Raw genomic sequence first — 13671 nt, forward strand, 5'->3', positions numbered from 1 at the left:
AAAACCGCACACCCGAAAACGAGAGACGTGCTTCTTCGGCCGAGTCCATCACAGCACACACCCGCCCGCAATCAAGGGTCCCGGGCTGTGGGAAATTTGCCTGTTTGACTGTGTCTCAGAGAACATCCATGGGATTCAGCTGATGCCCGTACTAGGTACGAGTAGTAGTAATATCTGCCAAGCTTACACTAGTATACTGTACCGTAACGCACAAACTCCGAGCTGTCTGCTATTTGCGGCTTCCACTAATATGATGCGATACGCCATCCTCATCTAACATACTTGTAATGTGTTGTAAAGTAGGGTGGTCTAATTAGTACCATATGACGCCCACCAAAGAAAGCGCCACACCAGCACAGCAGGCGGCCTCCTCGCGTTTTTAGTGTTACCCATCACTCGATTTTATCCGCGGGAATTGTGTAAGACTCTAGGTCTTTTTTTTAATTCAGGTACTATCTAAGACTATAGATGGAGCCAAAAATCGCGGAGCCTTTGTTCGCTCCCAAACCACAGATGGAACCACTTAAGACGGCTAAATTCATCACCGTAGCTGTACTGTAGTGCAAGAAAAAACCCGTCATTAATTCGCCGCACACATCATCATCATATATTTTCTTCTTCGCTCTGCTTATTCTATGCCGCTAATATATCTCCGTGAAATAGTATACATATAGTACACATATGAAAAAAAAAAATAACACGCCTGGACGTATCCCATCCCAAGAATGCTCTTCCCGTCCGTCCGTCTAGGTAAAATAGTTATAGTAGTAGTCTAGTAAAATCCGCTCAGGGTATTGTAAAGAGCAAACAATGAACCGCCCTGGGGGACCATATCCCGTACCAAAGGGAAAAGAAGAAGAAAAGAAATCAATCACATCGAATCCTCCATCTGTCGACTTCGCGTCTTCGTCCAGCTGTCTTTATCTTCCTTGCCTCCCTGGCTCTCCAGCCCAAGCCCTCTTTCCACCCACTCTTTGCTCTCCATGTGGCTCAACCGACTCAAGGCTCTGGCAAACGCAAATGCCTCCTCCTCACCGGCAAACAGGTTCGAGTTCTTGAGCTTATCGACGACGCTAGATTCGAGATTCTCCATCACGTTTTCCGTAGCGGCCTTTGTAGTCTCGGCTGTCGGGTTACTTTGCAAGAGGCTCTCGGCGATTTCGTCCCGCGAGACAAACAGCTCAGCCAGTGGCTTCTCCGTAGTGAGCACCAGCTTAGCATTGCCCTCGTAAACAGCGTCGATAAACGTAATGAAGCGGCGCGCAAGGTCCCGCTCGCGAATCGTCATGCCGGGCACCTCGGTGACGATAAAGGCATCGTACTTGCGCACCAGCTCGAGGTAGTCGGCCGCCGACTTGGGCTTCTTGATGAGCTCGTCAAACGTGAACCAGGCGCACCGCCCGCTGACGCGCGGGACGAAAATCTCGCGCCCCCAGACCCTTTGCGTCTCGGACCGTGGCGCAAAGTTCTCCGAGTCGCCGAGGAAGCGGAACCATTTTTCTGCGTGCGATTCGGCGTGCTGGTCCAGAGCGGTGTGGTATACCCCCGAGGGGGGCCGAGGGATCTTGCGGTAGTCGGTTGGTGAATCGAGATTGATGACGTGTAGGCGGTTCTTGAGCAGCTTGATGGCCGGGATGAATGAGTCCCGCTGGATACCGTTCTTGTAGAGGTCATCAGGGTGGCGGTTCGACGTCGTTACCAGGACTACACCGTGAGACATGAGGCTTTCTAGTAGTCTGTTCATTCAAGTTAGCCCGTCGTCTCATGACCGTATGTTGATTGAAATCAAAATGACTTCGAGTAGAAGGAAGCCCTACCTTCGCAGAATCATGGCATCTGCCACATCCGTGCACTGAAACTCGTCAAAGCAAAGCACATTACCCTGCTCCGCAATGTCCGCCGCAACAAACGGCACGGCATCAACGTCACTACCATGCTGCATCTTCAACTTGTGCAGCCTCTTGTGGACATCCTGCATAAAGTTGTGGAAGTGTATCCTCGTCTTTGTCCTGACCGTGCTGGGCAGGGTATCGTAAAATAGGTCCATGAGCATCGTCTTGCCACTGCCCACGTCACCGAACAAATACAATCCACGAGGTAGATTTTCGGGAATATCCTTGATCGTAGCCTTTGCGGCGCCTCCATTGCCAAATAACGACGAGAAGACGGATTTCTTGGCGGGCTTGAGGAGATCGAAGCTGGGATGGACAACGGGCGGTGCATGGTAGTTGCGAAGCTCATTGTGGAGATGTTGCAAGTTCTCGATGATGCCTAGCATTGACGTACCAGTCAGATATAGCTCCCAAGAGACACTGTCATCGCGCAAGCTCACCTCGTTGATGCTCGTCATTCCGCAGAATCCCAGCGTCCACTCGCCGGTCATACTCCTCCAACGGCCCCAAGCCAACCACCGGACGATCTGAAACAGTCGCCAAAGATCTCGTCGCCCCCAGGGAAACCCGATACGTGCCGCGCTTGGCTCCAGCATCAAGACATCTCCCAACGCCGCCATTCAATCCCGCTCGCATGACCACTGGTTGTGCCGACTGCACCCGAAACGACCTGGTAAACTGCCGGCTCCGGGCGCAACACGCCGAGCAGCTTATCCGGCTCAAGGGCCTGCTAGCCACGACACTGCCTCGCATTTTTTTCGCGTCTTGGGGGGTTAGTACCGTATCTGGCTCGCAGAATCACGGCGTTGGAGAAATGACGAGCGAGCAAAGACTCATATATGCGCGGCAACTAGAAACATCTGATGATGTAGTTTTTAGTGGCGGTGCGGCTCAGGCGGAATAACGCCATGGCGGGTCGATTCCGAACTACCGAGCTGCTCGGGCATTGCATGGCTTTTTTGACGGCCATCACATGGCGATTTAGCCGTGGTTTAGGCGCTGTCTCCGGAACACGAGTTGACGTTGTGAGTGCACTTTGGACAAGCAAAAATGGGTGGTAATAAGAGTGAGCAGAGTCTGTTTCACGGCTTCTACCAACAGAGGTTGAAGAATAATTTTTGATGGCATTACCAATTATGTTGTCAATTAATACCTTTCATATCTCTCCTCTTCCCTCTCTCTTTTTCCAGTTCAAATGTGGTATATACTATTAACGCGACTAAATAGTACAAGCGCAGAGTTGCGACAACTTCAAGCTAAAAGAAAAAAAATTACATACGGCCGCGATACCCTAGAATGTATCCGAATCAGATATTCTTCAACTCCTTGGTATTCACAACTCCACCCAGCACCACCCGGCACCCGCAATAATTAACCCCGTAATCAACCTCATCTCTTTTTTTCTTTCTATCTATACCACTTCTCTTAGTAAAACCAGCGAGGCGTCAAAGCCTCATTTCTAGTTCTACAACAAGTGCCGATTCCCACTCTCCCACATTCAGAGCATTACGCACGCAGATAAGAAAGCCTTCTCTCGAACAATAAAAGCACCAGTATTTGTCATGACGTTCTAGGCCATCTACGAGTCCTCGTCATTATCCCACCCGTTTAGCCGTCTTACCAACAAGTTCCCTCATCAGTCAGCACAACTTTCTCTCCCCAAGTCCAAAAGTCACTAATTTAGTCAGCCATCTTTCCCAGCAAGCGGGCATACTAAGCATTTGGGGGCACATTGGTATGAGTCTAGCCTGGCTCCACGCGGCGAGGCTGGCGAGCAAACTAGATGGGAAACGATTGGGAAACGGCCCTTCACTGGACAAATACTCGGACAGAGTAATATTACCATCGTGTGCGAATAGTTGGGCAAGATAACGCAGGGCTAAAACGCAAAAAAGGTTGCCGCCCGGCATCATATTAACTCAATCGCCTTTGGGGGGTATATCTAACTCGCCACCTAATATCATACACCAACGCAGGTACACATCGTATTCATCTCGTCCAAAGAGGAAAAAAACTTCGGAATGAAGCCCTTGATCGTATAGCTGCCCGTAGACAAATCATTCACCAGCTCTTCTACCAGATCACAAACTGTACTTGATAATTGACATTTGATATTCAACCCGATCCCTTCCTCGAGGTTGCCAAGGGAGAAAGAGACAAGGTTTTATAGCATGAAGTTGGCTGCAACACCGTAAGCCGGGTATCTGCTCCTTTTGGTATTTAATGACAGGAACCAGGGGGGGGTTCTGCCGGGGGTCCACACATAAACTCAGGCCATCGTTCCGCATTGAGACTCTTCTCGGGGGGCTATGCCTCGATCGTGTCCACTGCCGGGATCCTTGACGGCCTCGTGTCATCGGGCACAAAGCAGCAGATAGCGTTCCCCCAATTGCTTCTGGAAGCACCCGCGTATCTCGTTGCCGCGTTGTTGTCTCGATAGGGCGGCTCCATATGTCGAAGACGCCATGTGCGGCAAAGACCGAGACCGGCCGGTATCCAGGGACTGATTTGGCTTGTCCTTTGCGATTTCGCGATTTCGCGCGTGTCGTGGCTGGGGCCCTGTCGCGTTGCCCACCCAGCACGTCTGGCGCATGGCGCACCTAGATTCCACGACATCTCTTGCGATCAACCCAGTAAAGTCCCGTCTTCTCGCTAACCATGCGAGTTTCTGTTTGGGGAACACGTGAAATCGTCTCGTACATCAAAACGCCAGAGCCATGAGGGGGTCGTCGTGCGTAAATTCATCTTCGGCTTGCCGTATCAATAATAGCCACCTCCGGGAGGAGGCGGGGGTTGCTGAGGAGGAAAATCGCGGTTTGTAGGGGTATGGTACGGATTCATGGAAATGTAATTCAGCGCTGCGGGATTTTCTCCGACTGCTGGTTGAGTGGTTCCGCCGTGTTGGGAGACGTCTTCGAGCAGTGAACTTGAAGGGTTCATGTGTTGGAAGGAAGACGACCTTAGGGGGGCCGCAGGCCCTTCGGTGAAGACTGGCGAAGTGTAAGTATGCGGCCCCGGAGGCACTACCTGCTGTGGAGCGACGTGAGGATGTCCGAATGGCGACATTGCAACCTGCTGAGGATCCCATGGGGCGGCGCTGACTGATGATAAGCTCGCCGATGGCATTTCCCTGGTCACCTGGCTGGGCAGGGGAAAAGGCACGCTGGAATCCAGAGACACGGGCCTTCGAGGGGCAATGATTTGTTGAAGAGCCTGAACCGGGTCCGTCGAGGAAGAGGCTCCGGCCTGCTGTAGAAGGAAGGAAGAAATGTAATCGTCTTGGAAGCCGTGTTTGTGAAGCAGTTCTCGTAGTTGTCTGTTCTCTTCAGCCACTCGGCGAGCTGCGAGCTGCACCTCGGAACTTGCCTCGACGCCAGATAGCTCATAAGCTCTCAGGCGCTGCTCAAGCTCCGCGATGTATTCCCTCCTCCGAGCACGGGATCTTCTCTGATTGTCTCGGATGCGAGCAAGGTTGGCTTTTTGCTGTCGTGAGGGAAAGAGGAGAAGGGGTAAGTCGGCCACTGATTCCAAGCGAATGTTGATTGGGGGGGAGAGAGAGAGGAGGAGCAGGAGGAGGAGGAGGAGAGGGGAAAACATGATACACGGGCTGAACCACTTACTGCAGGAGTTGACATTTAGGGCCCGATTTGACTTGGCCGCATAAATAGCGACCTATCGCTCGAATCCGGAAGAAGGTTGTCAACGATGGCGGTCCGCAAGGGGGAGGGGAGCGCAGAAGCAGGGCGTAAATATGCAGCGCTGACGGCGGGCTTTTTTTTTTCTCGGTGGCATATAGCGATTGAGTAGATATTGGAGGGGTTTGAAAAGGTTGTCTCGTCAAGCAAGATGGTGAAATCCATATACTCAAGGCCACAACAAACCATGACCTCGAGTCCGTATGGGATCTTGGATATACAAGATGACCAGAAGAAGAGAAGGAAAAAAAAAAAGAAGAAGAGGCGATATGGGTTAAGAAAAGAATATTAGGAAAGAAAGGTCAGCAAGATCCACCAAACCAAGTCGCGGCCCTGGACGGCGACAACCAAGGACGAAAGAAACGGGTCTGTCTGCTTCTAAGTGCCCCCGGAGGGAAATGGATTCAGGGACATCCGTATGTTCCAAGGACGGAGGTGTTCAAGGTCGGCGGCCGAGGAATCAAGGCAAACATGGGCATCTGTCCTCGCCTCTCGTTTCCCACTCTCACTCTCGCTCTCCCAGCTTTAAAAAGGCGACCAGAGGAGCTATCCAGCAAAGCAATAAGCGGGGAGGAGAAGGAGACACGGACACGACCCAGGCGCACACAAGGTCACCTTCACCTTGCACGGGCAAAAAAGAGTCCCTGGCTCTGATATAGGGATGAGGAAGAGGTAATTTGGGGGACCCAGGTAGCTTATTAGGCGGGAAATCGGGAGATGTACTTGGCAAGTCTGGACACAAGAACTGCTTGTCTTGCGTACCCTAGGCTTAGGTCTAATACCGTATGGATGCCATGTTGGACACGGGAAGCGCGCTAAAAGACGAGCAGCGTGGGCAGCCAGCCCCAGATAGCAAGCAGTTACATGGAGAGGTCCAGCCTCCACAAAGAATTCGAACTAAGCTAGCCCGCCCACGTTTATTCGTGTGTGTATCCATGGATGTCGGTTTGGGAGCTGGGGCGAGATGCGCCACTCACGGGTCGACGATGCCGCCCAAGTCTCTGGAGTGTGTGCAAGCCACCTCGGCGAGCAATAATAACACCGCCTCGGACGTGGAAAAGGCATGCAGCCACGCCTCTGATCCACGTGTAGATGGCCAGTGTACTAGCTGGTGGCCACGTAGGGCTGCGAGCGCGAGAAGAGGAAACGGATATCAAAGGGGAGAGGACGTCGCCTAGCCGCTCTGGCACGTCACTTTGAGCCCGGTGCCCGATGGTGGGCGCTCTGGGCGGGTCTCGTCGAGGTCCGGGATTTAACATGTAGAGATGCGTGTTTACATGCACATGTGAGTGCGCAAAGCTTGCTAGTAAGATGGTCTAAAGCAGGCTGGCTGGCAGATTTGCCAAGCAAAGTTGCCTGTGCTGCGCTGCGCTGCGCTGCGCTGTGCTGGTGGCCCCGGCACAGAGTCGCCGCCGCCTCTTGGGTAATGTACCAGCCTCCCCTGCTCGCAATAGACGGTGCTGTGGACATGCGAAATACGGCGTAATATCATTGTCTCTTTTTCTGCGGAGGGCGACCCAGTTGCCAGACCAAGAGGTAGAGGCAACGCCTGGGGGGGTGCGGGCGGGATGCCGTGCCTGCGGTTCGTTCGGACAGACTGACAGGGCCGCCTCTCCCTCACGCGCACAGTACAAGGACACCCAAGCTCCGTAGTTACGCGGACATGCTTTGTTCGGTGTGACAGCATTTGACGGCGCAGAGATGGGCGATCATGAGACAATCCCTTGCTGGAGCCACACTCCCGACAGACTGGATTCTGACATGCCATGGTGGTACGCCAGCGCCGTTATGGCGGGGCAAGAGGCTGCTTAGCCCTAGCGACGCCATCCTGTGTCCTGTGCGAGGACGGCCGTCAGAGGGCAGGATTTTGGGTTTGTGGTGGTTTTGCTTGGTGCCCGCGCGCTTGCAGGCATCCACAGCCTTTGGCCCCCTCCTTACGGGAGCCCTCCGAGCGAGTTGGAAGATGGTGATGATGATGATGATGATGGCCGCTGCGAGGAGGAGTCGGAGTCGGAGCAGGAGCAGGAGGAGTCGAGAGAGAGGGGAGTCGACGGGCAAGCAAACAAGCACGGCGCAGCACGGTACTGTACAAGCACATGCATGAGCCGGGGCGCGTTCCGACAGACAGTGCAGATTCGAATTCAGACTCTGCCACCCCGGTCGTTGCCATGTGGTTTCTAGTCCCAGGTCCGGGGTGTTAAAATTGAATCGTGTTTTGTTGTATGAGGGAAGAGAGATGGCAGCAGATTAGAGGACCTTTGATGAAAACGCCACTCATCCGTAGTTACATTGGCAGCTGTTTCCGCGAGGGAGCGCCTGCCACCACACACGCCCCCCCTTGGGTAGATGTAAGGTACCTAGTAGGTAGCCACCGAGTCTTGGTATGTACAGGAGATGCTAAATTGAGGCCAAAAAAAATAAAAAGGCACCTGACGGAGGCCGTGCAGTGTGCTGGGTTACGGGTAAGGTACTAAAGTCGCACTCGTAACATGTCATGTAAGGTAGCAAAAAAAACTCGATATAGTGGTGTCCGGTACTCGTGCTAGCGGTTCGCGGCCGGGTTCGTGCTCGAGCTGCCCCTCTTCCACGTTGTTTCCAGCGCAGCGCAGCGACGGGCCTTGCAGGGTTCAAAAATGTTCCTTGCCTTGCCCATCCAGTCCAGCGCTACATGTACTCTAACTGCCTCAACTAATGTACTTTAGGTGAGGGAGGGAGGGATGGAGGGCATCCCATCCCATCCTATTCTATCCTATCAAATGATTTGAGTATCAAGGGTAAATTAACACCGATTATCAAGACACGCAAAAAAGAGATGAATGAGGTCATGTACCCCCTACACAGCCGCCATGTTCCTCGTCCCTCGTCCTCTGCGGCCCCCGAATGCGATTGGATCCAATCCAATGCCTGACGACGAAGGTTTCCACCCATCGAAACCTTCTGGCGCTGGAGGTGCCTGGGCTCGTAACCCAGCGTTGATCACGAGGCGCCCGATTTGCTTCGATACGGGCTGCGCGCCTTTTCAGCCCTCCAGATGAGCTCTAGTGTGAAAGTGACTCTGTAAGTTGTGTGTGTGTCTGTCTCTCTCTTTCTCTCTGTGTGTTGGCCTGTGCCTTGGCTGCATCTCACATTCCTCTGGCGGCTGTCGCTGGATCTGTCTGTCTGTCTGTCTGTCTGTCTGTCTGGCCCAGGCTCGTGCTCTCTGGCTCGTGCTCTCATGCTCACCCAACCAACCGCTCGCCGCCGATGATGCGAATGACTTGACACGAGACTGACAAAAGCTTCTCACCCTCTCTCGCGACCTCGCTGCTCCTCTCATTTCCTGCCTCTCGCAGCGATACAACCTGCACCAACCTGAAAACGTCTACAGTATCGCAAAGTCTGCGTGCAAGAGTCCCAAGTAAATTGGCTCCTCATCTCGGCTCACCCCGGCGTCTCCCCACGATGATACGCTGACCCAGCTCGAGCTCAATTTCAGCCGCGACACACACACACAAGTCAAATCAAACCAAATCACATTGCATGCCATGGGTCTGGTTCCGCGCGCCTCTCGACTGGCACGCTAGCTTCGCATGGGTGACTGATCGTGAAACGCAGCAGCGGGTTTTGCAGCTCCCCTCGCAATTGAAGATTGACATGTTATCCGGTGAGTCTCGCGAGAGCGCAATTTCGCCGTGCATCTACAAGGACGAGAACGGGTCCCAGAGCAAGAAAACAAGACTAACCTTCTCCACCGTGACGAACTGCTTCAGGGACTATCGGCCAGTCAACTCGCGGGGGTGACTGTGCTCTCCCGAGTTTTCAACTCTGGGTTGGCAGACAGACAGCTTTGACTCGAGTTGAGTTGCAGCCTTTTCCAGCCCAACGGCCTTGTTATTTTTTTCCCTTCTCGTCGCCGCATCGGAACACGGCCGTGCTCTACCTGGATACTGTACAGTTGCTTGCTTGCCTCGCCCTTGGTTGCATCGAACTGCCGACGAATAACAAGGCAAACAACCATCCGCACGCCCAACGCCTCGTCCTCAGGGTTGAGCCACCACCCCCCGTCTCTGCTGGAATAGAGTTCCCTCGCCGTCTTGTATTTATGCCCTCGACGGCTCGTTTTCCCTCAGCTCCCAAGAGTTCAGAGTTGCCGGCTACCAAAAGGCTAAGGCTGAGAGCCAAAAAGGCTGACAAGCCCAGACTCGGAGGGACAGTACGAATAGGGAGGCGCCACAGACTGGGCTGGGACGTGTGAGCAAGCGGAAATGGACGCGACACGATTCGCCTCTCTGGCAGCGGCTGAACTGGCTGATTACGTATGAGCTGAACAAAACGTTACTTGTAGAAGCCAAAAAACCCCGTCATCTGGAGGGCCGAGAAAGGCAAATCGAGTCTGGCCCGGCAGCCGATCTGGATCCAAAAGCTTAAAAAAAGTCTTGCCAAATGGAGCGATAGAGCACCCCTATCCACGTGAATTTGCCCTATGGACGACACTAACGGGGGGGCTCCAGACGAAGCGACTGGACAACGGTCTTTGCCGCAGCTGCGCGAAGCCGATGCTACTGTATGGGGACTCGTACTTTATGCCGTCCGTATGTACCTACGCAGATGCCAACGGATCAATGGCTACCTGGGTAATACTCCGTCGACGCTACTGTACTGTTGCTGCTACACGTAGGATTACCATTACCGGGCCTGAGCGGTTGACCCGACGGCAACGCCCTCTGGTTACACGACATGAAACTAGACTGCTCGAACCGTCGCGGCGACCAAAGAGCCGATGGCCAGAGCCGGTGCCGGTGGCAACGCCAAGAAGCGTCCCCGAAAAACACGGACCTCCGCCACTGGGTTCCGCGGCCGATATGCGGCCATACTTTGATGCTTCGAGTCCTGTTCTATGTATTTGCCATCGCCATCCCGCCCGTCTACTCACTTCCCCTAGCAGAGCTGGACTGTGGCCCAGGAGTCGCCGAACAGCCGTTGAAGATGATTCCCCGAGACTCAGATTCATCATCGTACGATTATGATGCGTCCGTCTGGTCGACAAAACGGCTCTTCTCCTCGGTATCCGGAACTGCTGCAAGAACTGCTGTTCCGGCCCAAGGCTTGTTGTTCCCTTTTCCCCAACGAGGTCCTTTTTACCCAAGGCGGGAAGTTTTTGGTGTCCCTATTTCTTTCCTTCAATTCTCCCTCTTTTTTCTTTTTTCTTTACTAAGCACCACAGCCACATCCCAGATCCCAGATCTGGCCAAGGCTAGCGGCCAACTCGTTCATGCGTCCGAGTATAAATAGCGACTCGGACAAAAAAAAAACCACTGGATTACTATATTTGGCACGGCATGGCTCTGGGACTATTTGGATGCGGTGAGACGCTGCCTGATGCTTACATACGTGCCTTAATGATCCTATTCCTGGTCCGAGCGTCTTGCTGGTTGTCAGAGGCAAAAAGCCCAAGTATTGCCGCCTCTTATACAACCCCTTTGGAGGCTTCTCTGCTGGCAAACAAAGAAGCTGCACAACTCGCATGACAGCAATCGTGACGTTTTCGCGTCCGCCGTCAGTTCAATGACGGATTTCCGCCGCCGTAACGACATCGCATAACACCGACGATGATGTTTCAGTGACTGTAAGCTCCCAAGACAGCACAGCACGGCAGTCTATTCCCAAAGGGGCGCCAACTTACACAGCTAGACATGCATGGATGCATGGGGGCTTTGCGTGGCGCAGACTGATTTGAGCCAAGATCGGATGCTCGTTGGCCAGCTGCTTGGGCTTTCTTCGTGTTTTTCGTGTTTTTCCCAAAGATCTGCGCCATTGGACCCTCCTGTTCACGAGAGTCAAGGTGGAATACGAGAGGGAACTATCCGAATCCTTCGGGATCGCCCTCCGTACTTAAGGAGCTCTGGTCCCAGCTCTTTGTTGTTGCTCTCCTTTTTTTTTCTCTTGTGAAGTAAGCTGCTCTGCATTGTTCTCTAGCATCTTCCTGCTTTCAATCATCTAGCGATTGTCTGTCTGTTTGCTTGCTTGCTTTTTTATATATACATCATCGCGCTTGATTATACTTGCATATGAAAATGCCTTCCGTCAAGAGCCTCCTCTCGGCCTTTGCCCTTGCGTATCTGGCCAACGCAGCCACCATCAAGATCACGGCCACGTCCGACAACACCTTTGACCCTTCAACCATCAAGGCAGCCGATGGCGACGTCTTGGAGTTCATCTTCGAGCCCAAGAACCACTCCGTGGTCGCTGGCGACTACCGCTACCCCTGCTCTCCCATGGAGCTCGGCACCGGCTTCTTCTCTGGCTTCTTTGCGACATCCAGCGGCGAAAATGTACGTCTTCTCAACAACACTACTTTAGGTGGCCATGATACTAACATGAGACATTAGGACAAAGTCTTTCGCGTAGAGATCAACGGAACCGACACCATTCCTTTCTACTCTTCGCAGGGCAACGAGTGCGCCGCTGGCATGGTCGGCATCATCAACCCCAAGGGCAACCAGACTCTCGCCGACTACAAGAAGCGCGCTTCCGCCCTGGCACGGAGCGTCTCCCCCGGCCGAACGTCCTTTGGCGGAGAGATTGCAGACAACGACAGCAGCTCCAACTCCACCGACGGCGATGGTGGCAGCGGTGGCAGCTCCAACAACGGAAAGGGTGGCAGCAGCGGAAGTGGCAGTGGCAGCTCGGGCGACACTTCTTCTGACAAGGACGGCAAGGATAACGGCAGTGTGTCCTTGTCCATCTCCATTGGCGCCCTCGCACTCGCCTTCATGATGGCGATTTAAAGGTGCTCTACTCTGGATTTGGTGCTGTTTCTTGGGGGGGAGCAAATCGTTAGATACCCTATTAGACTGGATTTGCTGGCGGCCCTGTCAAATCAGAGGAAGTAGTGCTTATGGCTTGGATTGATGTCGGCCTTAACTGTGGATAACAATGAAAGCGTGTTAGTTTAGCTTGGTCATCCCATCGGCGTATAAGTATAGAACGTGAGACGAATAATAATAATAATTTGGTAATGCATGTTGATTGCGGTCTCTTACGCATCCTAGCTGTTTTTAGAATGTGCCCAGAATCCGGTATATAGCAATACTATATATCCTAGCCTCTGGCGACTTTGACAATTTATATCGACGCCGACAACCAACCTCTATTCTCTACAAGGGATGAGCGTAGGAGGTTGCTGACTGGGCGCTCTGAGGTAAGCATTTCGCGCGGATGTTCTCCTTGCCGGCCCTGGTTCTGGATGGCCTTTCTATTTTCTTTATACGAGAAATTACATGGCGTTGAAGCACGCTGCGAGTCGGGGTTCTATTGTTCCGGGTTAGGTATCATGTGAAGATGCAGTTTCATATATGTGAGGCTCTTATTAAAGGTGCTTTGTTGATTTCTGAATGCTCATTGACTATTTATGAGTTTTATTATTTTAGCAGCTACCTAGATAGGAGTTCTAATGACCGAGGACTTTCCATGGTTGTATCTGCTGATATGGGCTAGTATCAGCTCACTTTAATAATTACTCGTTACTAAAATAGGTAGTCATGGCCTCGTGATCTTGATTATACAATCTCAGCGGCATTTGTGGCAATCTTACGGAGCAGTAATAACAGACTTGACCAATCTGACACTTTCTGGTACCAAGTTTATAAAGGGATGAGTTTCATTGGTCTAGGCGTGGCTTGATGCAAGTTTCTCCGAATGCCGTGGATGTCATCAAGGACACCGTTGAGCGAGTGCTATTAGACTGTAGATTGAATGACTTCTTCAAGAGAATGTCTTCCATCAGAGTAACAAGTTGTCCCTTGCTATGCCTGGCTTTGTACATGGGTAGGTAGATGTCCTATTCCTGCGCACCGTTTTTGCGTATTTCGTTACATTAATGAATCATCGGCTTGTGAGCTTGAACCCACAGTTGACCTTTCTAGTCGCTACCTTTCTGGCTTCGAGGCACCACAATTTCACATACTCAAGGCAATGGCCATGTCGTTGACGATTTTCTTGTTGTTGAGCGACTTGCTCACAAGCGCTGCACCGCTGTCTCGATAGAAGCTTTGCAGGGCGTCCTGAATGAGTCATGCTCCTGCGTTGGCAGTGGCAGAGAAATC

At 52.6% G+C, this 13671-nt stretch overlaps 4 protein-coding genes across 4 annotated transcripts; 2 read left to right on the forward strand and 2 right to left on the reverse strand.

Annotated features, from left to right (window-relative positions):
- Positions 1-871: 871 nt before the first annotated feature.
- Positions 872-2528, reverse strand: Triagg1_2314 (uncharacterized protein; the record flags this gene model as incomplete). The annotated part of the gene is made up of 3 exons (XM_062896482.1): positions 872-1736; positions 1818-2271; positions 2333-2528. 3 exons carry the CDS (start codon positions 2526-2528, stop codon positions 872-874), a joined length of 1515 nt encoding a protein of 504 aa, XP_062758526.1.
- A 2124-nt stretch (positions 2529-4652) lies between these two features.
- Positions 4653-5489, reverse strand: Triagg1_2315 (uncharacterized protein; the record flags this gene model as incomplete). The annotated part of the gene is made up of 1 exon (XM_062896483.1): positions 4653-5489. The coding sequence occupies one exon, from the start codon at positions 5487-5489 to the stop codon at positions 4653-4655; it is 837 nt and encodes a 278-aa protein (XP_062758527.1).
- A 3617-nt stretch (positions 5490-9106) lies between these two features.
- Positions 9107-9367, forward strand: Triagg1_2316 (uncharacterized protein; the record flags this gene model as incomplete). The annotated part of the gene is made up of 1 exon (XM_062896484.1): positions 9107-9367. One exon carries the CDS (start codon positions 9107-9109, stop codon positions 9365-9367), a length of 261 nt encoding a protein of 86 aa, XP_062758528.1.
- A 2273-nt stretch (positions 9368-11640) lies between these two features.
- Positions 11641-12354, forward strand: Triagg1_2317 (uncharacterized protein; the record flags this gene model as incomplete). Its single annotated transcript, XM_062896485.1, has 2 exons — positions 11641-11898; positions 11956-12354. The coding sequence occupies 2 exons, from the start codon at positions 11641-11643 to the stop codon at positions 12352-12354; spliced, it is 657 nt and encodes a 218-aa protein (XP_062758529.1).
- Positions 12355-13671: the final 1317 nt, after the last annotated feature.

Source organism: Trichoderma aggressivum (genome assembly GCF_033847375.1).
Source record: "Trichoderma aggressivum f. europaeum strain CBS 100526 chromosome Unknown scaffold_006, whole genome shotgun sequence".
Lineage (NCBI taxonomy): Eukaryota > Fungi > Ascomycota > Sordariomycetes > Hypocreales > Hypocreaceae > Trichoderma > Trichoderma aggressivum.